The sequence below is a fragment of the Rana temporaria genome, chromosome 5 (genome assembly GCF_905171775.1).
Source record: "Rana temporaria chromosome 5, aRanTem1.1, whole genome shotgun sequence".
Lineage (NCBI taxonomy): Eukaryota > Metazoa > Chordata > Amphibia > Anura > Ranidae > Rana > Rana temporaria.
In genome coordinates, this window is record NC_053493.1 from 207122603 (window position 1) to 207148368 (window position 25766).

General features: G+C 42.6%; 1 protein-coding gene across 2 annotated transcripts in view; it reads right to left on the reverse strand.

The window, feature by feature from the left end:
* Positions 1-25766, reverse strand: part of CTNNAL1 (catenin alpha like 1) — a 270763-nt gene that overhangs the window by 159647 nt on the left and 85350 nt on the right. For both annotated transcript variants that reach the window (XM_040353516.1, XM_040353515.1), the window contains exon 2: positions 2170-2359. In XM_040353516.1, the coding sequence (XP_040209450.1) occupies positions 2170-2359 (190 nt within the window). The remainder of the gene's footprint in view (positions 1-2169; positions 2360-25766) is intronic.

A 25766-nucleotide genomic window follows, 5' to 3' on the forward strand; every position in this document is an offset into this window, starting at 1 on the left:
TCACCACTCCAATTAGGTATGTGGATGAATCCCTGTATCCTCTCAGAGAAACCCAGGTGCCGGCAATGCACGAAGCAATTGTAGAAAGAAATGTTTGGACAGGCGCACTCCGGAAAAACCTTCTCGGTTGCCTTTTATTGGTAAAAGTTTTCAAACACCACACATCACTCCTTTGCGGCTGACTGCTTGTAGTTCCCTGAACTACCAGGTCACTGGCGGGCACTGTACTAGTTCATTGATTCAGTAACTCCCTGCCTGTACAAAATATGGCAGCATATACTCATAGCTATGAGTAAGCACTGATTGTAGTGCGAAACATCAGCTGTGTGCCCCTGTCTTTGCTGTGATGTGTGGTGTTTGAAAACTTTTATCAATAAAAGGCAACCGAGAAGGTTTTTCCAGAGTGCGGCTGCCCAAACATTTCTTTCTACAATTTGTTGCCAGTGGTTTAGACATTAATAGCTGTGTTTTGAGTTATTCTGAGGGGAAAGCAAAAATGTACATTTAAAAAGAATGTGAGGAGTGTTCTCACATTTGTGAGATACGAGTATGTTATAATTATAGGCGCCTTCCTTTTTTGAACACAGTGAGTGGTCAGTACAGATCACTCCTGCGTCCATTTCTCACTGAAGCATAGAAAACTGCTGTTACTAGGCTTGTTTGTGAATGAAGAGGAAATCTCTGAGCATGTCCCAAACATTCACAGTCCAGTGCAGCTACAGAGAAAGGGACTGATAAATCTATGTCCTCATACCTTTTTTCAAGTGCATCAGGGATCTGTTTAGTCTCTGGATATTTCACCAAAGTGCAAAAAAATAAAAATAAAATATAATATTAAAAAGGACTTGTTCAAATGTGCTTTGTTCTCAGCATTTGGATTACTCAGTTGCAGGGCGCCTGCAGAGCAGTGCTATTCAATTGCAAGGGTCTTGATCAATGAGGTTATAACTTCTGCCATGGCTGCATAGCATTGCAGCTGTGGCATTTTAGCGAAAAATATAATTTTATATTTTCAGGGGGGTTGCCCAATGACTTCTGACAGCATCCCTGGCTATCATACACAGCTGCACCAGCTTTTCCACTGCCCCGTTTTAGTAAATCGATCCCACTGTGTCTCTTCTGCATCAAGTTTCTTACCTGCCTATCCACACACACAGTTTTGGCATCTTCGGAGGTGAATGAACGTCATCATCTTGGCCTAGGCAAACTAGCCAAAGACTGGAACCCGGACGAAGACCGCCCGAAAATAGCAGCCAGCGAGGGAGCTCTGGGACACCACAGTGCTGGATTGGAGAGTTTCGTTATTCTTTAAAAGGAGAAGTTCACCTTTCTAAAATCAAATGATGAATGCAGGTAAAAAAAAAAAGTGCATTTATTTGTTCTTGTTCTTTAGGAGCCTGTAAACCATTGCACCAGCGATCTAGTGGCTACTGCAGACTGTGTAGCTGTCTGCCGTATGTACAGGCAGGGAGTTACTGAATGACAGGAAGAATCAATGAACTATTACAGTGCCCACCAGTGACCTGGTAGTTCAGGGAACTACAAGCAGTCAGCCACAAAGGAGGCTGTTACTTATAGCGCGTTCATTCACAGAACTCGGTCAATGAATGACGCAGCCGTGTGGGCGGAGCTCCGCATAGCCACCCTAAAAGTGGAACATGTAACAACTAAAATGTGAACTTCTGTTTTAGGTCAGAAGGGCTGTTGTGCAGTTGCACAGTCTGCACACATTTTTTGTATGCCTTGTATGAACTTTAACACAGGGTTTCTACAAAAAAAAAAAATATTTGCCGCCCAACCAAAAGGCGAAAAACAGGGAAAACCTGCTAAATGTTATAGGGTTGTGATCGTATGATACAAAGGTGGTACATTAGGAACCAACCAGAAAATCCAGCAAAAAAACAAAAAAACAAACAAACAGGCATTTAGCAGCTCTCTACTATTACATGTTGTACTCTTCACACAGTATAACTGCTTTTGTCTGTCAGATAAAGGTGTTGTGATGGTAGCAGAATATGCCGTCATACTTTTCAAAGTCCAAACCTTACATGGTGCCCTTACAAAGTTGACGCAAGTCATATCCGAGCAAGCATTGGCTGCCTCCTAGAATGTATATCATTTTTTTTAAATATCTCCAGAGCTATGCACACAGTGTCATTGTGATTTTACCTGCTCGCCTGGCTTCACTGCAGGCAAAGCCCATTTCTTCTTTGAGCTCTCGATTCTCACTTGCTATGGTTTCTCCAACAGTCACAAACCTCGCCACAGCCTGGTTCACAGCCTGGCCAACACGCTGAATTGCCTGCAACGTCTTATCCGATTTCTTTGGTTTTTCTTTGTGGTTTATCAGTGTTGTGATCTAAAAATGTAATATAAAGAAAAAAGTGAGACTCTTGCACTTTACATCAATAAAGTACACACACTCATATAAAACATGTGAACAGGCAGATCAGGTGAACAAGCTCAGATAAGTAAAACACAGAAAGAAATAAAGTATAGATGGGCCTTCCCTTTTGCTGTCAAGTTTACAGACAAGGGGAGATCCTATTCATTCTCCAGCCTCCAGGAAGGGCAAAGGTTGCTGCTACAACTCAAATACATCTCACAGGAAGCAAAAATGGACATCACTAAAGCCTGTTCCAGCTTGGTCAAAAGACTCAACCCGACAAGCCCACAATACCCCCTATGGAATAAAGGAAAGACTAAGAAAATGAAGGACAACAGACCCACCTGATCAAGGATTTTAGCCCCACTCTTATTCCTTAACCCTCATCGGGACCTGAAGTCCGTTCTCAGATTTATCTGTGACAGTTTTTGGGGGTCTCTCCCCTCCTTTGTTTTTTTTATTCTCCTTGCCTGTTCTACAGCTGTTCACAAGCCCATGGACTTCCTTTTCTCTAGGTTTTACTTTCCAATCATATGCATATGTGCTTCACTGGTGCATATCTGTGGTGGATGCCCATGATCCCCTGGAAAGACTCAACTCTAAGGGCTGTTACTCTGCATATTTGCTTAAAGTTATCTTAGCGTGTTATTGTTTTAAAAAAATATTTCTGACATGGGCGTCCTGTGCAGGGGTGGTTCACATGTACAGGTTGTCTGAACCCAGTAGGTCAGACTTCAATTGTTTTGTCTCCCCCCTCGAACCCTGGTTTTACATGTTAGGAGACTTTACTTTTTACTTTTTTCTCTCCCCACTTTTCTTTTCCTGTTCTATTGCCCCTCCCATTGATAAGTGTCTAATCTTCCAATTTGTTACAGAATGCCACATTCCCAGATTAACTATGGACACCATCCACCATACCAACCTGTTAGGTAAGGCAATTGAAATGTTCTTGGTAGGAAGACTACTATGGGTGAGTGAGGACTTGGTTTACAAGTACACCTTTAATGGTCTCTATGGCCGATAACACACAGACCCTTCTTAAAATAGCAACCCATAATGTACAAGGATTAAACTCGCCAGTTAGACGGAAAAAAATCTGGATTACCACAAATCTCTCAAAATAGATATCCTCCTACTCCAAGAGACACATTTTCCTTTACGGTATAGTCCCAAATTCATACATCCACACTTCCCCCAATTCCATCTAACCAGTGCTGAAAATAAAACAAAAAGCGTAGCTATCATTTTCTCAAAAAAGTGTAAATTTGATGTACATTGATCTTGAAGGAAGAATCCTGTTGATACAGGGTTTAATAGAAGGGCAACTTTACTCTATAGTGTCATATTATGCTCCCAATAGAGGACAATCTGCCTTTCTTAAGACCAAGATGGAAATATTGAACCCCATGCTTGCGGGCACGGTCATATTTGGGGGAGATTCAAATGTGGCATTTGATCAGGTTTTGGATAAATCTAAACAACCAAAGAAAGCCATAAAATCGCTGGAATAATTTCTGCCTATAGTTTAACTGCTACCTGGAGGGAACTAAACACCACTAAAACACGATTTTACACATTACTCAAACCCTCATAACACATATGCTAGAATAAACCATATTCTGATCCCCTCATATTAATTACCATCAATACACAGCACTCACATTAAAAGACACAGTTTTATCAGATCACTCGGTGGTCATCGTTACTATATACTCTGGTATGCTAGGTATAAAACGGAGACAATGGAAACTCAATGAGTTCATCCTCTCTAATCCAGACACCGTAGAAAAAAAAAATCAATAAAAGCACTTAAAAGAATAATTTTTATTTTCAACCCAAACCAGAACAAAGGGCAGACATAGAGTGTCTAGAAACAAAGTATGCAGCTCTCAGAGCTAGTCACAAACAAGATCCTTCCTCAATTTCCTCTGCTCTATTAGATAAAACTAGACTGGACCTCAACCTAGCCCTTACTACGCAAGCTGAAAAGGTGATACGATGGAGTAGTAATAGATTTTATTTACATACAAACAAAATAGGGTCATTACTTGCTAATAAACTCCCAAATCAGAATAGCAGGTCAACCTGCCACAGCTAATCCAGTCAAAATTTTGGACGCTTTCCAAGATTTCCACTCCCACCTTTATAGCTCACCCTCCCAACCTGATAAAGATTCCATATCTGAATACCTAGACGAGCTTCCCAACCCTAAATTTGGCACAAAGATTTATTAGAAGCTCCCTTCACGATTGAGGGGGTTCAGGAGGTCATTAAAAACCTCAAAAAGGGTCGGCACCAGGACCTGACGGTTTATCCATCCCCTACTACAAAGCCTTTTCGGATATTCTAGCACCGTATCTAACCAAAATTTTTAAATACGAAAATGCAGGGTGCTCCCTTAGACACCCACGTTAACACAGCATATATTACAGTCATCCCCAAACCCAATCTCTCTCATCAATAATGATATAAAGATAATGACAAAAATACTAGCCAACTGTTCGTCTTTATTAATAACTACATAAATAAAAGAGCAAGTGGGCTCCATCCTGAGTAGACAAGGCCCAGATCAAATAAGATGAGCAATTAATTTAGTCTCCATTCTACAATCTGCTGGGGGGGAGGGGAGCGAGGCAGGAGGAGCTTCTATTATCATTAGACCTGCAAAAGGCCTTTGACACAGTTTCTTGGACATATTTACCCTTATAGAGCATTGGGGCTTTGGAGGACGCTGCATAGGTCTTCTGCAATCCCTGTACTCACATCCCAAGGCACTAATTTGTCTACATTACAGGGGTGTCCAAACTTTTTTCAAAGAGAGCCAGATTTGATGAAGTGAACATAAGTGAGTGCCAACCATTTTGCATGACATTCTTTGAACCATTAAAATTTGGTCCAAGTGTTTCTCTGAGCACCAATACACTGCCCAACAAGAATTCTCTTGCCTTCGTGGCTATGTGTGGTGAAGAAATGAGCTTGGGCGTATTATTTGGATATACCGTATTTATTGGCATATAACACACGCCTTCACTTTAAGAGCAAAGTTTCAGGAAAAAATATATATTTTTTTTTATAAAGAACTGTGAAGCAAAATAAGGGTCAGTTCCCATCTGCAGCCTCACAAGTGCCCATCTGCAAACCCACCATTGCCAGGAATGTAGCCTCACCATTGCCAGGAATGCAGCCCCATATTTGCCAGGAATGTACTCACAAGCGACAAAAATGTATTACAGGAAAATGTAAGTGGCCTCTTTAATAGAATGTCACACCTCCTTTGATGGGCAGAACAGCCGTCCAATGGCAGCGCGGGACTTGCTATTACAGAGGCCGCCCATAAACAGGAAATACTCCTGTGTGTATGGTGGCGGCGCTCGTCCAGCCTCCTTTCTGTCCCGTACCAAGGCATTTAAAATCTTATGTGGCCCTGGCAGATCGTCGGGGACCACAAAAGATATATATGTCCAAATAACCCGGAATGCAGGCCTTGATTGGCCCACGGGCCAGGCTTTGGACATGCCTGGTCTACAAGGACATTATTCTAACCAATAAACAAAGCTCGGGGTAAGAGGTAGGGATGTTCGCTTTCCCCTCATGTTCACCATTGCTAGAGAGACTTTGGCAATAGCCATTCATCACAATACAAATATTAAAGGGGTAACCTGTGGAGATCACACCCACAATTGCGGACTCTTTGCAGATAATCTATTTGTGACTTCACCGTTAACCTCCCCTCCCAACATCTGTCAGGTCCTAAATAACTTTTCTAAAATATCAGGCCTGAAGGTCAACTATACAAAATCACAGGCCCTTAATGTTTCGCCCCCCCCCCCCCCCCCACCAACTGTAGCCCTATTGAAACAGTCTTGATTGGAACGACAACTACATCAAATATCTAGGTATAACACTTACAGCCTGCATAAAAACTTTATATACAAAACAATTACCCCCCCTCTATACAATAAATTATTAAATGACCTTAAAACCTGGTCCAAACATTAACTCTCCTGTTTGGGGAGGATCAAATCGATCAAAATGATTATACTTCCAAGAATTCTATATTTTTTCAGATCTCTCCCCATTCCAGTTAATAAACTACACTTAAAAAAAACTCCAGAGCAAAATACTTAAAATATACATGGCTACAGAGTACCCCAACACACCTTGTTCTTTCATAAAAGCTAGGGAGGACTGGGCATTACCGATTTGCACAAATATATTATAGCCACTAGAATAGCACAACTTTCCATAATTTACTCAAAGCCCAAAAAAACAGACTGGATCAATATTGAACAACAGGCAGTAACCCCATCTATCCCTAGATTATCTATTATGGTGTCCACCAAAAAAAAAAAAAAAAAAAAAAAAAAGACCGCCCATACTGGCCCCCTCTGTCCCAATCCTGTGCACTTTGGGACAGCCTCAGAAATCATCCGACCCTCAGTTCCACAGGACGGCCCCTAACACATCTATTTAACAATCCGGACTTCCCTCCAGGCATAGATAGAAAAGCATTCCAATGGTGGGTGGACAAGGGACTATACGGTATAGGACACTTCTCTCAAGCGGGGAAGCCCTTAAACCTTAACTACTGCGTCAAAAAGCTGAAACTCCCAGACTCTGAAAGAAGCTATGATATAATTTCAAAACTCCTACATCAAATTTGGAAGGATAAACCGCTTACGATCCAATTCACAAAATTTGAGATATGGTGTGACCAAGCAATGGAGCAAAAGGGAGGCATTTCTGTGATCTACTTGTGCCTCACTCACCCTACAGCAAAACGTTATATGGAAGCGTGGGAAAACTATCTCCATTGCAGCTAGGATTTGGAAACCTGGCATAAAGCCTGCTCAAAGTCTTTCAGGAGAATTCTTAATGTTTCTCTGATGGAAGCTAATATAAAAGGTTCGAACCAGGTGGTATTTGACCCCCACTAAACTAGTATATATATCCAACTGCAGATCCAATTTGCTTCATTGGTTGTCAACTATCAGGGTCGATGGTTCATACTTGGTGGGAACGTCCTAGGATCGGTCCCTTCTGGAACAAAAGTCTTTAACATGATATTTAAGGTGACAGGTTCCCGGGTCCATTTCTGTTGCTCTTAATGCCCATATACCTCTTATTTCTAATTACACACAAAAATTGATCCACTTCATACTCACAGGAGTCAAGCTGAGAGTGGCTAAAGCTTGGAAGAAACCTAAGCTCTTCCTATCGGACGTTAAAAGAAAAATATCTTGGATAATGGCCCAAGAAAAATTAGTCAGCAGTTTAAATGACACGACCATACAGTTTGAAAGAACCTGGGATCCATGGGCTAAATATGTAGGGATCTCTGTCTCTAAAAGGTGTCTCACTGGATCTCTTCCTCACAGCATTAAGAGAGACACAACCCCCCCCCCCCCTCCCCTTCTCATGTCTCTTCTCTTTTCCTTCTCTATTTCTATCCTTTTTTGTACCTCTCCTTTACTATCCTCTGTTCTGAGGATACCTGGAAATGACACGGGAGGAACTTATCTCCAACTTTTTTTTTTATCATACAAGTTATAGACAAAGTTCTTAGGTTTTTACCTATTGGGCTTAATTTTATGACAAAATTACCTCTTTGGCCGGGGATTAGGGGGTGCTCTCTGCCAGCACAGTGTGATCCGTTTCGGTGCTGGGGGATAGAGAATTCTATTCTTTGGGCGTCCCTCCCAAGGCCAGTTGCTTTCTTAGTTGGGCCCAATAGGGTTGTATTATCTCTCAAATTTTTTATTGCATTTATTTAGCACTTTTTTGTTTCATCTTGTCATTATCCAGGATTTATTGTTTATGAAACTTTAAAATAATTGTATTAAATTGTATCCTATATACTATGAAAATAAAATATTTTGAACGTAAAAATGGCATAAAACTATCCCCTAATTTTGTAGACGCTATTTAAATATTTTAAATATTTAAAAGGCCATAACCACTTCCACTTCCACTTAACCACTTCCCGCCCGGCCTATGGCCGATTTACGTCCGGGAAGTTGTTGTGAAATCCTGACAGGACGTCCATGGACGTCCTGCAGGATTTCATGACGGGCGTGCAGCGCGGCAATGCTGGGTGTCAGTCTGACACCCTGCATCACCGATCTCGGTAAAGAGCCTCCGGCGGAGACTCTTTACCACGTGATCAGCCGTGTCCAACCACGGCTGATCACGATGTAAACAGAAGAGCCGTTGATGGCTCTTCCTCCACTCGTGTCTGACAGACGCGAGTATAGGAGAGCCAATCGGCGTCTCTCCTGACAGGGGGGGTTCGCGCTGATTGTTTATCAGCGCAGCCCCCCCTCGGATTGCCACATGGACCACCAGGGAAGCCCACCCTGGACCACCAGGGTGGGCAAAAAAAAAAAAGCATGGAAAAAAAAAAAAAAAGCTTTTAAAAAAAAAAATTATGCCAATCAGTGCCCACAAATGGGCACTGACTGGCAACATGGGTAGTGCCCACCTATCAGTGCCCATCTGTGCCACCCATAAGTATTCATCAGTGCCACCCATAAGTGCCGCCCATGAGTGCCCATCTGTGCCGCCCATGTGTGCCCATCAGTGCCACCTATGTGTGCCCATCAGTGCCACCTCATCTGTGCCCGTCAGTACTACCTCATCGATGTCCATCAGTGCCATCTCATCAGTGCCCATCAGTGCCACCATATCAGTGTCCGTAATTGAAAGAGAAAACTTACTTATTTACAAAAAACATTACAGAAAAAAATAAAAATGTAATTTTGTTTCAACATTTTCAGTCTTTTTAGTTGTTGCGCAAAAAAAATAAAAAAATCGCAGAGGTGATCAAATACCACCAAAAGAAAGCTCTATTTGTGGGGAAAAAAGGACGCCAATTTTGTTTGGGAGCCACGTCGCAGGACCGCGCAATTGTCATTCAAAGTGCGACAGTGCTGAAAGCTGAAAATTGGCTTGGGCGGGAAGGTGCGTAAGTGCCTGGTATGGAAGTGGTTAAATTAAAACCTAAAAAAAATGCAACAATTTTTCAGGTTAAAAAATTTGTTTTTATTATTTTAAAAACTGGAGCCTGCAAAGTAGATCATGGGTGCAATGTCAGGCTCTTGCCTTTATACAGGTCTGTGCCCATACCTCTGTACAGGATGTCATTTTCAGAGATGCAGGCAGTGTGAATTAACTACAGGCATGCTAATCAGCGCACTTGCAGTTAATTTAAAGTACAAGTTCATCTGCTGCACTGGCAAACGGGACTTGCAGTTTTGTTAAAAAGGCTTCTAAACGTGAACGTGGCAAAACGCAGCCAAACGCGGCATTACGGACGTTTTAAACGTGGGTTACTATCCGTCAAGTTTAATCATTTAGGAGCAGTTGTAAAAACGTCCCCTGTGCATGGAGCCTTAGAGCAATAATTCCAGCAGCAGACAACCTCTAATGTTAAACTGATGACCTGTAGGGGGCTTTTTAAAGTGTTGCCTGCCTATATAACTACATATTTCAACCAACTTCACTTTTATTCATAATACCAAGATACCTGAGGGATGAATATACAGTATCTCACAAAAGTAAGTACACCCCTCACAGGTTGTTAATATTTTTATAACTTTTCAGGTGACAAAACTGAAGAGTTGACACTTTGCTATAATATGAAGGAGTGTACAACTGTCAATTTTCTGTCCCCTCAAATCAACTCAACACAAAAGCGAGTACACCCCTAAGTGAAAATGTCCAAAATTTGTCCAAAAGTGTCAATATTGTGTGGCCACCATTATTTTCCAGCACTGCCTTAACTCTTGAGCATGGAGTTCACGAGAGCTTCACAGGTTGCCACTGGAGTCCTCTTCCACTCCTCCACGACGACATCATGGAGCTGGTGGACGTTGGAGACCTTGCGCTCCTCCACCTTTCGCTTAACAACGCCCCACAGATACTCAATAGGGTTTAGGTCTGGAGACATGCTTGGCCAGTCAATCACCTTTACCCTCAGCTTCTTTAGCAAGGCAGTGGTCATCTTTTAGCTGTGTTTGGGGTTGCGTTATGTTGGAATGCTGCCCAGTCCCCGAAGAGAGCGGATTATGCTGCTTCAGTAGGTCACAGTACAAAATCTGCATTCATAGTTCCCCTCAAACTGTAGCTCCCCAGCAGCACTCATGCAGCCCCAGACCATAAAACTCCCACCATCATGCTTGACTGTAAGCAAAACACACTTGTCTTTGTACTCCTCACCTGGTTGCTGCCACACATGCTTGACACCATCTGAACCAAATAAGTTCATCTTGGTCTCATCAGACCACAGGACATGGTTCCAGTAATCCATGTCCTTAGTCTGCTTGTCTTCAGCAAACTGTTTGTGGGCTTTGTGCATCATCTTTAGGAGAGGATTTCTTCTAGGACGACAGCCATGCAGACCAATTTGATGCAGTGGTCTGAGCACAGACAGGTTGACCCCCCACTCCTTCAACCTCTGCAGCAATCATACGTCTATTTACCAAAGACTAACTCTGGCTATGACACTAAGCACGTGTACTCAACTTCTTTGGTCGACCATGGCGAGGCCTGCTCTGAGTGAAGCCAGCCCTGTTAAACCACTATACAGTCTTGGCCACTGTGCTGCAGCTTAGTTTCAGGGTCTTGGCAATCTTCCTTAAGCCTTGGCCATCTTTATGTAGAGCAACAATTCTTTTTTTCGTATTCCTCAGGAGTTCTTTGCCATTTTGAACTTCCATTGACAGTATGAGAGTGAGAGTGATAACGCCAAATTTAACACACCTGCTGCCCATACACACCTGAGACCTTGCAACAGAGTCACACAACACTGGGGAGGGGAATGGCCAATTGGGCCCCAACTTGGACATTTTCAAGTAGGCGTATACTCATTTCTGTTGCCAGTGGTTTAGACAGTAATAGCTGTCCGTTGAGTCTTTTTTGCAGGGACAATACATTTACACCGTTTTACACAGTTGTACACTCACTATACATTGTACCAAAGTTGTCACCTGAAAAAAATATAATAAACAATTTACAAAAATGTAAGGGGTGCACTCACTTTTGTGAGATAGTGTATATGAATATATGAGGAATGAATATGTTCTCAAATTTTTACCCTCCTACTTTACAATGCACCTTTTATACCGTATGTATTTCCTTTAAGAGGGACGTTTCAGGAAAAAAAGTTTCCACAGCCCCCTGCGTATAACACGCAGGCACAGTTTACCCTCTATTTTCAGGGTAAAAAAGTGAGTGTTATACGCCAATAAATACAGTATTTCAAATTTAATCTAATAAAAAAAAACACTATGCAAAAAAAAAAATGTTGTCTAAATATGTGCACTTCAGTGTTTTATCCAGAATCAGGGAATGCCTTCTTGCAATTACAGAAAGGTGCTAAGCCTTCATGCTTCATTAGAGGCAACAGAAGCAATAAAACCTCTACAAAATACAGATATAAACAAGCTTCCTTTGGAAGACAGACTCAGATTAAGGAGCCAACTCTTTCCATCTGACATATATTGCTGTATTTGTAATTGCAGAGTTGAAGCACAGAACATCTATCAGTCCCTTTTATACGTAAGCCTAATCAGCCATTGTGTGGCTAGAAGACAGGAGCAATCATTCCCACTTTCATTGCTAGCAGCTTTGCAAATTTTATTTTATTCACATCACTCTGCGGGAAATCTGGCAAACGCGTAGCTGGTACTCCACTGCTTAGAGCAGTCTGACAAGTTCAATTAAATTAGTTGCAGTTTTTAAAGTATAATCAATCCTGAGGAAAATTTATGTCTTACTCATTCATTAAAGGATATTTTCACCTTTAAAAAAAATAAAACTTGTACTTTTTTGCAAATTTTTTTTCTATGGAGACTGCAGAGCATTGCACTCGCGATCCTGCAGAATGCAGACACTGAACATAGCCGTCCGTCTGTATGCAAATGTTGTATGGTGAAGAAGACCATGTTTGAAAGTCAACATTTTTGTTTATCCCAGACAAAAAGCAGTTTTTCTATTGTTACACAGTTTTTTCCCCACAATAACACGACTATTAGCGTTAAGCTGGCCATACATTATACAATTTTCTCGTACAACTTTCCTTTAGGATTTACCCAAACCATATAACAGTGATGGCGAAGCTTGGCACCCCAGATATTTTGGAACTACATTTCCCATGATGCTCATGCACTCTGAAGCGTAATAGAGCATCAAGATAAATGTAGTTCCAAAACATCACCATCACTGCCATACAATATGAGGTCCATCCTAAACACTTTCAATATTTGTATTTGGAGGAAAACCATCGGGCCTTTAGGAAAAAACGAAAGACCCACCTCTTCTGAAAGACCGGTACAACTCTGGATGCCAAGCGCCTTGAGGCGATTAAGTTCGCATTTGTTGCGCTATACAAGTTACTCAGTCACTCGCTCACTATGCAATCAAGTAGGCCCTTGTACTACATAGTTGAAGTTAAATCTAAAGAAAATTGAAAATGATATGGTGCATGGCCAGCTTTAGATTTGCCTTTAAAATTTAGTCTCCTTATTAAATTTTAATTTCTTTGGCTGTATAGGCGCACAGTTTTACATATTCTGACGATGATTCTTTCTGCAGGAAAATGAGCAGTCCGATTCCATAAAACACAGATTGGTAAATAGTATATGTGCAGCGCTAAGTAAGGATGGTCGTAAAAAATAGGACTGTATGTGTTACAAATTTTTTTTTTAAATGAACACTCTAAGAGCCGGTTCACACTGGGGCGACTCGTCAGGCGGCTCAGCCTCCTGACGAGTCGCGTCCCATTCTATGCAATAGAACCGTTCTAATAGGAGCGACGCAAGTCGCTCCGACTTAGAAAAAGGTTCTTGTACGACTTTGGGGGCGGCTCAGGGCGATTTGCATTGACTTCTATACAGAAGTCATTTTTCTAATCGCCTCTGAAGTCGTCTTCAGGACGACTTGCAGAGTCGCCCCCGAAGTTGTGCCGCCGCAGTGTGAACCGGCTCTTAATGATATGTATACAAAAAACAAACACAAATATATATTGAATAAAGTCCACACTGTGATGGTAAATGAGTGAATATAATCCACAGATGAAAAACGATGTTAATCCAAGTGAGTGAATATCAACTTTCAGACATGAATGGGAGGACAGATGTGAGAAGATAATGGGAGTAGCCACCAACATAAGAGGCTTACCAAAGCTAGTGGACTCAAAGCATAAGCCAGATGAGTTGTCAAAACTTGTGGGGACAACACACCAGTAGGCAGGGACATCCACATCTACCTCTTGAACCAGACACCGACAGCCTAGCTCAGGGGTCAATTTATTGTTCTTCAGACATTAGGGAGGCCAGACTGCGGTCCTTGGGGAATAGACAATTACCCAGCATGAGTGGGAGTAAACCATGCCTCTGACTTGGTGGTCCAGTGGGAGTATAAACACACACACACACACAGAGCACCTCTGATCAGGAGTAACAGCAACGGTTATCATTGGGAGGAATAGTCACCCTTTCCTGGTGTCAGTTGGAGGAATGGTGACCTAAAGGCCAGATAAAGGGTTGAATTGGTCCCACAGGCCAGTTTGGAGAGCACTGCCCTAGATCATTGTCACCTGCTTGAATCCACATGCTCCTAGAAGTCTTCCCTGGTTACATCCCGGGAGGAATATTTCATGACTATGTAATATTGCAGGGACAGCAAGCATATGTTTATGCCTTCTCCAGAGTCTGTCGCCGATATGCCTGTAACTGCTTCTGCATTCACAGTTGAGGATGAGGGGAAGTTTAACCTTTTTGAATGATTCTGAAGACTGTTCGGAGACAGAAGACTAAAACCAGGCACAACTTCCAGGATTAAGAATACCATTTACATTCTTATGAACAGTGCACATGTCTAGATATCAAGCAACCTGCATCTGAAGTCTCTAAAGTTACCAGTCTGGGTACCCTTAAAAAGACCCCAACCCATCAAAAACCTTCAAATTAAAGTCAACCCTACAATAGATTTCGTATGGGGACTGGAGGGGAAAAAATTACAAGTAAAAAGGCTTGATTTAAATCAACATTTTTAAAGAGCAACCATCATCTCTATCCTGCAGTGGCTCTCTGACAGTTCCATTCACTTTAATGGGACGGCTGGTGATGCGGCAGTGACACAACAAGGTGAGGGATGTGGCAGAAGCAGCTGAGTGGATGCCCGCCAACATGGCTGAAATGATGGATCTGAAATGACAGCTGCTCTTTAAACATAAGGACTTAAAGATTCGAACTACCAGCAAGACTATTTGCAAACAAAATGAAGGTTTCCTATTAAGAATAATAAGCTGTCAGGTTAGTAAAAAAGTAATATCAGAACAGATTCAATAATACAGTTTGTAGTGTACATAGATTTGCAAAACAATGGGATAAAGAATAATTCCTCAACTTTAGTTTATCTCATGGTTACTGTGACATTGTGTGAATGCACCAATGCAGTGCATGTTATATCAGTTTGCAGAGCTTGAATTCATTGAATGAGCTTACCAAAAATGTAACTATTGCAGAATATACAGCCTTGTGTTGCATAACTAAGCTCCATTTCATGCTGAACAAAATTATTAATGTATCAAATAGAAAATTATCTTTAGATGGAAATGGATTTAAATAAAAAAATAATTTTTTTTTTTTTTTAAAAATCATTGATTTATATCCAACCTGCATTAAACCGTATCTAAAATCTAACAGAAAAAAAAAAGTTTCTTAAAAAAAGTTTCTTAAAAAAGTACTTGTTCTCAACTTTTATTATCCTTTGTTGCATTTCAGTCTTGCCCATTTCCTGCAGCCACTTTCTGCCTGGGCGCTCAAGTGATGGCGGTCTATTTCTCAAGGTCAGTTTCTTGATGGAGGCAACAGTGAACTATGCTTGCATAAGAAGTGTACAAAGTATATACCAGAAGCCCAAGTGACAGGGTAACACAGGATCAATTTAGAGCATTGTCAGCCCATAACAGGGACTCCTAAGCCTTAGGTCCCTTTCACACGGGCGGATCAGTAATGATCCGCTCCCTGTGTCTGCAAAAGCTCAGCGGGAATCCTCCGTAAAATCCCTGCTGAGCTGGCAGCTGACACGGCGGTCCCCGCACACTGTGAAGGGACCGCCCTGTCTTTCCTCCGCTCTCCCCTATGGGGGATCGGATTAACACGAACCGTGTGTCCGTGTTCATCCGATCCGGCAGACGGAAGAAAAATAGAGTTTTCTTCCGTCCGCAAGGAGGCGGACGATTACAGGTGTCAGCGGATGGTCATCCGCTGACACCCGTTATCACATAGGGACCAATGTATGTCCCGTTTTCATCCGCAACGGACGGATGAAAATGTGGACATACGGTCTGCACGTGTGAAAGGGCCCTAAAAAAAAAAATTACACAGGCCAGTAAATTAAGCAATGAGTTAGCTCAGTATGTTCATTGATATGACTGACATTTCTAGGTCAGGGTCCCCGCCCCCTCAACAGAATAATATCTGCCATAACCATGGCTCTAATTTTCCTCCTACAGTGACCGCTAATTTAAACTAATCCGCAGATGTAGAGCAGCGCACCTGCAGGTTACCTGCACTGAGCCACAGACTTCTGTTATTACTTGCGAGTTTGATGAGCTTTATGAAAGTACACCAAACCTGTAGAATATAATAGAAGTCTATTGCAAAGTGCAGAAAAGCCAAAAGGTACACTGCGTTGCACCCGAAGTGTGGGTAAACCGCAGCGCATCGGTGTAAAAGCAGCCATGGGCCCCTTTCACAAGGTCATTCCGACCCAATTGGACCCTCGATTCACCTCTAAGGAGTGGCAGATGTAAACAGACTTGTGCCCTACCTCCAATCCGATCAGTCCGTGTCCGCTCTGCCGATTGTGGTCCACGACCAGTTACCAAGTCACTTAAGTGGCCCTCGTGCTTAAAAAGGTTGGGCACCCCTGCATTAGACAGTCTACAGATAACCAGCATCCCCATCCATTTTTTTCCCCCAAAGTTGTAATCTTGTGATAAGCCCCAATCTCAAGCAAGTTTTGTAATGAGCACCAGTGCAATGTTAGTGTTTTTATGACTTTAGTACACACATTTATGTAGTGTGCAAACTAATTGTATTAATCTGTTTGGTGTGATTAATGAGTTGTGGAAAAAGCAAAAAAAAGCAAAAAAACTAAAAAACAATGTAGATCCAACAATGAGATGAGAACATTTCAGGGGTTCCCCATACACACGGGAGGATTTATCCGCGGATACGGTCCAGCGGACCGTTTCCGCGGATAAATCCTCTCAAGGATTTCAGCAGATTTTAATGCGATGGAGTGTACTCACCATCGCATTGAAATCCGCACCGAAATCCTCTGGCGATGACGTGTCGCGCCGTCGCCGCGATTATGTCGCGGCGACGTGCGCGACGCTGTCATATAAGGAATTCCACGCATGCGTCGAATCATTACGACGCATGCGGGGGATCCCTTCGGACGGATGGATCCGGTGAGTCTGTACAGACCAGCGGATCCATCCGTTGGGATGGACTCCAGCAGATGGATATGTTCTGCATGTCAGCAAATATTCGATCTGCTGGAATCCATCCCAGGGGAGATATATCCGCGGAAAAAGATCCGCTGGCGTGTACACACCCATAGGATCTATCCGCTGAAACCCATTTGCTGGGATTTATCTACGGATGGATTCTATGGTGTGTACGGGGCCTCAAAGGGGTTTTAAAGGGAAAAAAATGTTTCCCTAAATAGCTTCCTTTACCTTAGGGCAGTCCTCCACTTACCTCATCCTTCAATTTTGCTTTTAAATGTCCTTATTTCTTCTGAGAAATCCTCACTTCCTGTTCTTCTGTCTAACTCCACACAGTAATGCAAGGCTTTTTCCCTGGTGTGGAGAAAGCCTCTTGAGGGGGCAAGCAGGAGTGTCAGGACACCCACTAACACACAGCTCCTTTCTCTATCTGCAAAGTAGAAAGTGTCCTGACACTCCTGCTCATCCCCTCCTCCCTCAAGAGGCTTTCTCCACACCAGGAAGAAAGCCTCACATTACGGTGTTGAGTTACAGACAGAAGAACAGGAAGTGAGGTTTTCTCAGAAGAAATAAGGACATTTAAAACCAAAATTGAAGGATGAGGTAAGTGGAGGACTGCCCTAAGGTAAAGGAAGCTATTTAGGGGAAAAAAACTATTTCCTTTACAGCCCCATTAAAGCAGAACTTCATTGGAATGTTCTCTCACCTGCAGCCTTCTGGTGCATGTCACGAGTCCCAGTAGGCTGGGGGGGCCATTCACAAAGCACAGCACGGCTTGAGCAGGCACAGAGGGCAGCCGGCTGTGAAGCTGCAAGCAATCACAGCCAGCTGCCCCTAGTAAACGTGCTGGCATCGGGGACTCACAGATGAGCAGGCAGTTCTGGTTTCTAAATAAGAAATGTCATTATAAACGAGTGGATAACATTTCCTAAAATATCAAGAAATATTGAGTTTCCTCTAAACAAGAAAAGATTTGCAAAAATGATCAGATCACACTTCGTACAAAACACAGGCTGGTATTCTCACGAATATTTCCCTACTACACCATTTTTAAAACTTGTTTAGACTAGAAATGACGTTCCTATTACGTTCCTGACATTTAATGTGATCGTTCTCAGATCCAGGAATGTGTTTAAACCAGACGGGCTTTAACTATTTCACAGTGGGATGCTAAGGGACATTAAAAACAAATCTTCCTCAGGTATGCAGATCCATAAACCTGCATTGCAGTTACTCCACATAGCATAGGTCCAGCGGTCTAAGAACCTCCACTCACAAAGGCTTTGTACAAAATAAGGAAATGCCGCCTTCCATTGTATTATGATGTATTTTCTGATGATCAGCACACAGCCTTTTGAAGCAACGCCTTTGTCACTTCTGCTGCTGCAGCATGACCTTCGATCGTTCAAGATTTTCAGAGATTTCATGTTTTATGGAGCATAAGCAAGTATGGCTTAAGAGTCGTTTGTTTTATTAGATGCTTAAATGACAATTTATCTGGGGCCTTTGAACTGAGAGTCTAGTACAATATTTACCCATGAGATCTACTGCACACCATAATAAGTAGCAGTTATCAGCACTGCGCAAAGATCTGTATGCTAGCTGAAATGGATCCAGTAAATAAAATGGTCTCTAGCAATATACTATGCAGCCCTCTCACTATGAAGCCATTCATTCATACATAATCACTTGTGACAGCTAGGCACTATATCGATTAACTCCTTGTGTCAGGAGTACAGTTCACCTCATACATTCTAAAGCTGGCCATAGAGGGAGTATTTTTCGCTCATTTAGCCACAGGACTACACAATTCATCCACACAGCTGCAGCCGCTTGTCACAAATAATTTTCCAACACTCCTGTTCAGAAGAAGTCAATCGGTAGACTTCTGTCAGTCAGGAACATCCACACATGGATCAAAATATGGCCAGTCCCTGCTGAACTGGCCACATTTCCATCAATCTTATGGCCAGCGTCACAACTTATCAGGAGGTTTTGTTTCTTCTTTACACGAGGCCCGGGTAGCACCCATCTTAGGCCTTTGATATCAGCCCGAGGCATGGACCCGGTTATAGCTCCTAGGCCTCCGCAGAAAAACATCAAAAGAGCTCTTTCTTCTTAGCACATGTTCAACGTGACCAACCACCTTAGACACTGGCGAAAAAACTGAGGTATTGTCCATTTGGGAGGGGTTATAGAGGGGAGAAACTCCATTTTAATTGGGTTTGCCAGTGTCCAACCACCTGTGGCGACTACATAACCATTAAAGTGGTTGTAACGGTAAAAAAATCCTTAATAGCTTCCTTTACCTTAGTGCAGTCCTCCTTCACTTAACTCATCCTTCCATTTTGCTTTTAAATGTCCTTATTTCTTGTCGCCCCGGGGTGGTATAACACCCAGCCGAAACAGAGACCCTTTACAGAATTGAAATCAGAGTCTGTACACTCTGATTACCCCCTAAATTTTGTCAGCACCGGTACCTAGAAATAGCCAGGCGCTACACTTCATTTACCTTAGTGCAGTCCTGCTTCACTTACCTCATCCTTCGATTTTGCTTTTAAATGTCCTTATTTCTTCTGAGAAATCCTCACTTCCTGTTCTTCTGTCTGTAACTACACACAGTAATGCAAGGCTTTCTCCCTGGTGTGGAGTGTCGTGCTCGACCCCTCCCCTGGAATACAGGAGAGTCAGGACACTCTCTACGTTGCAGATAGAGAAAGGAGCTGTGTGTTAGTAGGCGTCCTGACTCTTCTGTATTCCAGGGCAGGGGTCGAGCACGACACTCCACACCAGGGAGAAAGCCTTGCATTACTGTGTGGAGTTAGACAGAAGAACCGGAAGTGAGGATTTCTCAAAAGAAATAGACATTTAAAAACAAAATTGAAGGAAGAGATAAGTGTAGCAGGACTGCACTAAGGTAAAGGAAGCTATTTAGGATTTTTTTTTTTTTTTTACCTTTAAAACCCCTTTAAGTAATTAAGGCTCTGTGTCCCGTGATGTAGGAGCAATAAATGCCCCTTTAATGCATTTCTGCTGCTTCCAATGCATGTATCCATGTAAACCAATAATTATGTGTAAAAATATATCCACCCTTTAAAATATTTGTATATTTAGCAGCTAAAAAAAATCCAGCGTATTGGAGCAGTGCCTGAATTTCCACAGCAGCCCTTACATCTCTAAATACAACACATCAAACCTTAAAGCAGATGGGCAACAGCATCATAAGACAACACCAGGTGCCACTCCGATCAGCTAAGAACAGGAAACTGAGGCTAAAATGCACACAGGCTCACCAGAATTGGAAAAACGTTGCCTGGTCTGAGGAGTCTTGATTTCAGCTGCAACATTCAGACGGTAGGGTCAGAATTTGTCATAAATAGGAAAGCATGGATCCATCCTGTCTTGTATCAACGATTCAGGTTGGTGGTGTAATGACGTGGGGGGCATTTTCTTGGCACACTTTGGGCTCTTAGTACCAATTAAAGTGAAAGTAAACTCTTAAAAAAACACCTGCAAGAGAAAGGCATAATGAGCTAGTGTGCATAGCATACTAGCTCACTATGAATTACTTACCTGAGATCGAAGCCCCCGAAGCGGTCCTCGATCTCCTCCTCTCCTCCGCTAGTGACGGCACGATCGTCTTCATCAGCGGCACGCTCAATGCGCCTGCGCCATTGTCTACGGCGTGCATGCGCCGTAGACATGGGTGCCCCTTGAAAATATCTCCTTAACCTATATGGTTAAGGAGATATTTCTTGGACCTAAAGGTAAGCCTTAATCTAGGCTTACCTGTAGGTTAAAGTAGTCTGTAAGGGTTTACAACCACTTTAAGCATTGTTTAACCACTTAAGGACCCCTTAACGCCGATATACGTTGTCAGAATGGCACATCAACGTATAGGTACGTCGCTCTTTAAGCCCAGCCGTGGGGTCGTGGGCGCGCTCCCGTGACCCGGTCCGAAGCTCCAGGACCGCGGGACTCGCGGACCCGATCGCCGCTGGAGTCCCGCGAACGGTCCCCGGAGCTGGGGAGAGCCGTGTGTAAACACTGCTTTCCCGTTCTTCACTGTGGCAGCAGCATTGATCGTGTCATCCCTTTTATAGGGGGACACAATCGATGACATCACTTCTACAGCCACACCCCCCTTTAGGTCACACATAACCCCATCAGCGCCCCCTGTGGTTAACTCCTAAACGGCAACTGTTCTTTTCACAATAAACAATGCATTTTAAATGCATTTTTTGCTGTGAAAATTACAATGGTCCCAAAAATGTGTCAAATTGTCCGAAGTGTCCGCCATAATGTCGCAGTCACGAAAAAAATCGCTGATCGCCGCCATTAGTAGTAAAAAAAAAATAGAAGAATAAAAATGCAATAAAACTATCCCCTATTTTGTTAACGCTATAAATTTTGCGCAAACCAACCGATAAACGATTATTGCGATTTTTTTTTACCAAAAATAGGTAGAAGAATACGCATCAGCCTAAACTATGGAATTTTTATATATATATATATATATATATATATATATATATATATATATATATATATATATATATATATATATATATATATATATATATATATATATATATATATATATATAATGTTTTTTTTTGGGGGGGGGGATATTTATTATAGCAAAAAGTAAAAAATATTGCATTTTTTTTTTCAAAATTGTGGCTCTATTTTTGTTTATAGCGCAAAAAATATCCACCGCAGAGGTGATCAAATACCACCAAAAGAAAGCTCTATTTGTGGGAAAAAAAGGACGTCAATTTTGTTTGGGAGCCACATCGCACGACCGCGCAATTGTCAGTTAAAGCGACGCAGTGCCGAATCGCAAAAAGGGGCAAGGTCCTTTAGCTGCATTTTGGTCCGGGTCTTAAGTGGTTAAATCTACAATCTACCCGAGTATTTTTGCTGACCATGTCCATCCCGTTAGGACTACAGTGTACTCACCTTCTGATGGCTACTTCCAGCAGGATAGTGCACCACGTAACAAAGCTCAAATCATCTCACCACTGGTTTCTTGAACACGACAATAACTTCGCTGTACTCCAATGGCCTTCACAGTCACCAGATCTCAATCCACTAGAGAACCTTTAGAATGTTGTGGAATGGGAGATTCGCATCATGGATGTGCAGTTGACAAATCTACCGCAACTGCGTCATGCTATCATGTGAATATAGGATCTCTGAGGAATGTTTCCAACACCTTGCTGAATCTATGTCGTGAAGAATTAAGACCGTTCTGAATGCAAAAGGGGGTCCAATCGGGTATAGCAGATCACGTATTGGTAGATCACGTTCAGCATTTTTATTTCAACGTTTTGGGGTGTGCACAATGTGTCAGCAATAGACGTACAACAATAAAACAGTCATTTTTATGTGGTAAATACATTTCTTCATCAAAACTTTTTAATACCTGCATCAGTCTTCTTGCAAAATCTCTGCTGCCCGTATTAAGGCACTACAGTAAAATTGGAACTACGCAGATGTTGGTCCTTTCATCTCTTAGCACATTCCCTCACCTTGAGCTCATATGTTTTGAAGACACTGAACACTGTTTACACATAGACCTGACATACAGAACAATCCCAGGAATTTTAATGCCATCAGGAAAGGTGTGTACTGTCTGTAGACTCGTACATTAATCAGCTTGCATGCACTTTGGAACTAAAGCTTAAAAAAAAAAAAAAAAAAAAAAAAAAAACACACCACACCATATTGACAAGGGTTCTACATACTGTACATTTTAAATTAGTTGAAAAACACTGACAGAAGTGAGATGACTACAGCCCAATCTACATAGGCTAGTATGGTTAACAAACCTTACATCAATGGATAGCTGCAGACTTCAGCCAGTTCCTGTGGAAGAAAGTACTGACTGTACTAGATTTATTTCCAAACTCAGGTATTGTCTTTAGGATAAGGCCAAAGCCATGAACTTCCTCAAGCATTACCTTGTACACTTTGGTTATCTAAGCATGTATGTTAATGGAACAAAATGTAATAAACTGTTCATCAGATTTTGCTTTCTCGTGGTCATTTGAAACTTTCCGCTAGGTTTTCACTTGGGGCTCTTCCAGTCCGTGCCTGTTCAGCTAAACTGTCTTGGGTCCATTTACATCAGGCTAACTCTGATTCATTTTTCTGGTTGGGAAAAACAGAAAAAGAATGCAGTCATGCTGCTGTCAATCACAGCCAGTGAGCAAATCAAAAGACGGGCGCGGTGCCAAGCCTTGCCTGTGTGTGAATGGACACACAGAGCCGCGTGCCTGCTTGCTGTGGGGGGCACCCGGCAGGAGGGAGGAGCCAAGAGCGATGGCGTAGTACCTGAGAAAGGGAGAATCGGAGATACTCTGTACAAAACCATTACATATAGCAGGTAAGTATGACATGTTTGTTATTTAAAAAAAAATAAAATAAAAAATGAACAAAAACAAGGCTTTAATCATATGTGCATTTGCACTTACGGTTTTCTCCAAATCCCACAAATTCCATCTAATGCAGCTTCCTTTAACAAGATGGCAACAGTGCTGCACTGCTCCTAAATTCAGGGCAGAGTAGCCACTCTCATGTATGCTGTGCATGCTCGCTTTTACCCCACCCACTAGTTGCAGCAGTACCATACACAATTTAAGTTATGGCACCAGATCAAGTTAATTGCTTAGCACAGAATTATAGCTTTAGTCCGGTGCGTCTCCATTTACCATTTCAGGTCTGATTTGAGCCCGAATTTTAGGATGAATTCGGAAATGAAATGGTCTAAAAGGCGCACAGGGCTCCTGTGCAATTCACACTGGAGCCACTGTGGAGATGTGTGAACCGACTCCATAGAGAGCCGGTCACAATCTCCTGCTATGATAATTTGATGTGGGGAAAACCCGCATTCCAATTCGCAATAGTGTGAACCCAGCCTTAGAGTATAACTAAAGGCAAAACTTTATTTCGTTTTGGATAGAGGGGAGAGGGATTAAAGCCCTTTTCAGTTCTTATTGCCGTCTGTAATTTGGGGAAATAAACACAAACTTGCAGGGATTCCATTTACTAAAACATATTTTGAACAATGGGGATCTTGCAGTTTTGACTTAGGTTCAAGTTTAAAAAGAGAAGAATGTGCAAAGCTGGGGATCACAGGAGTGCAGTTCATTCTGCACTCCTATGACCTGTTTTCAGCCAACAGCAGGCTAAAGCCCACTGTCAGCTGACATCACTCAGCCAGTCCAGGTTCTGTATCAATCCAGCCTTTACAGTTGGGATCCACCCAGATGCCTGGTCAGATGCTGGCTCAGCATCTCAGCAAGTGGCAGAGCAGAAAGCTGGTTACTAACAGATGATGACCAAGTCCCCTGTAATATGCGACTTTGCCCATCAGTTCTCACTCTGACAGCTTTAACTCATTCCACAACAAAACAATGGCAATGGGAACTAAAGGCAGCCAGCAACCAATGTAAATGATATAACCATCAATGCTGAGCCTACCGGGCCTACTTACTAAGCATTTAGAGTCAGGCTGATATAGTTGTGTGTATGCATCTCTATAAGGCAGCCAAGAGTAGTAATCTCACATTCTTTCTCCTTTAACCGCACAGGTGAAAAATTGTAGCACAATACTGTGTCTGAACAGAGGGTTCATTATTCATTGAACGTGGAAAACATCATTAAGTTCATAATCAGCTTTCCAAGCTCATTGCTATGCTGGTTGTCTAATGTCCCAGCAAATACATTTATAGCTATAAAATGGAACACTGAGAATGCAGTACAAAATGCAATTCTGAAAATACTATTTATCCAAAATAACTGGTCTTGTCAATACTCCAAGGTGTTTATCTCTTCCTACAAGTCTAGCAATCCAGTGTTGCACCCAAAGCTCCTTCCACGCAAATGCACAACTGTCATATACTTGGAAATAATCTACTCCATCTCCTGGAACGAACATGACAAAACAAAAGCATGCCCCTGCTGTGTAGAGATTGCAGGTCCGAACAAACACTTTTTGCTGCAAGACTGGTGCAGAAACCATTGGACGGTAAAGAATACATTTTCACATTTTGGCTCCACATTCTGCTCTTACCGACCCCTCTTCGTGGACACTAATGCATCTGTTTATCAAATATTTGCACATGTATGAAAAGACAAGAGAAAGGTTAAAAGGCAAACAACTTCTGCCGTGCTTTGTCTTTATAAAAACTCATAGGCCCAGATTCACAGAGCGCGGGCGCACATTACGCCGCCGTAGCGCAAATAATGTACGCTACGCCAGCGCAGAGAGGCAAGCATGGCATTCACAAAGCCAGTGCTCCCAAAACTGCGCTGTGTTTTGAAGGCGTACGCCGGCGTAGGTGGAAGTGGGCGTGAACCATGCAAATGAGGCGTGACCCCCATGCAAATGATGGGCAGAGCGCCAGACAGATACGCATCATGAACTGCGCATGCGCTGGGACGTGGACGCATCCCTCTGAACATGCTCACAACCACGTCAGAATAACTGCCTAAACTACGCCGGATCACTGCCTATGGCGTGAACGTAACTTACGCCCAGCCAGACACACATCCGACATAAGATACGTAAAAGACGCCGGCTTGTATTCCCTGGTGCAGACCTTTGCATGTCTGCTGCTGGGTTGCACCTCCTTTATGGGGCTTAACGCCGGACGTACAACTTACGCGCATATCGCGTAGCCTGCGTCGGGCGCACATACGTTTGTGAATCGCCGTATTTTCCTAATTTGCATATTTGAATGGCTGATCAATGGGAGTGGCACCATGCATCCAGCCTAAATGTGCGCCCACCCTACGCCGGCATAGGCAAGTTACGTCGGCGGGATTCAGCCCGTTTTTAGGCGCATCTTA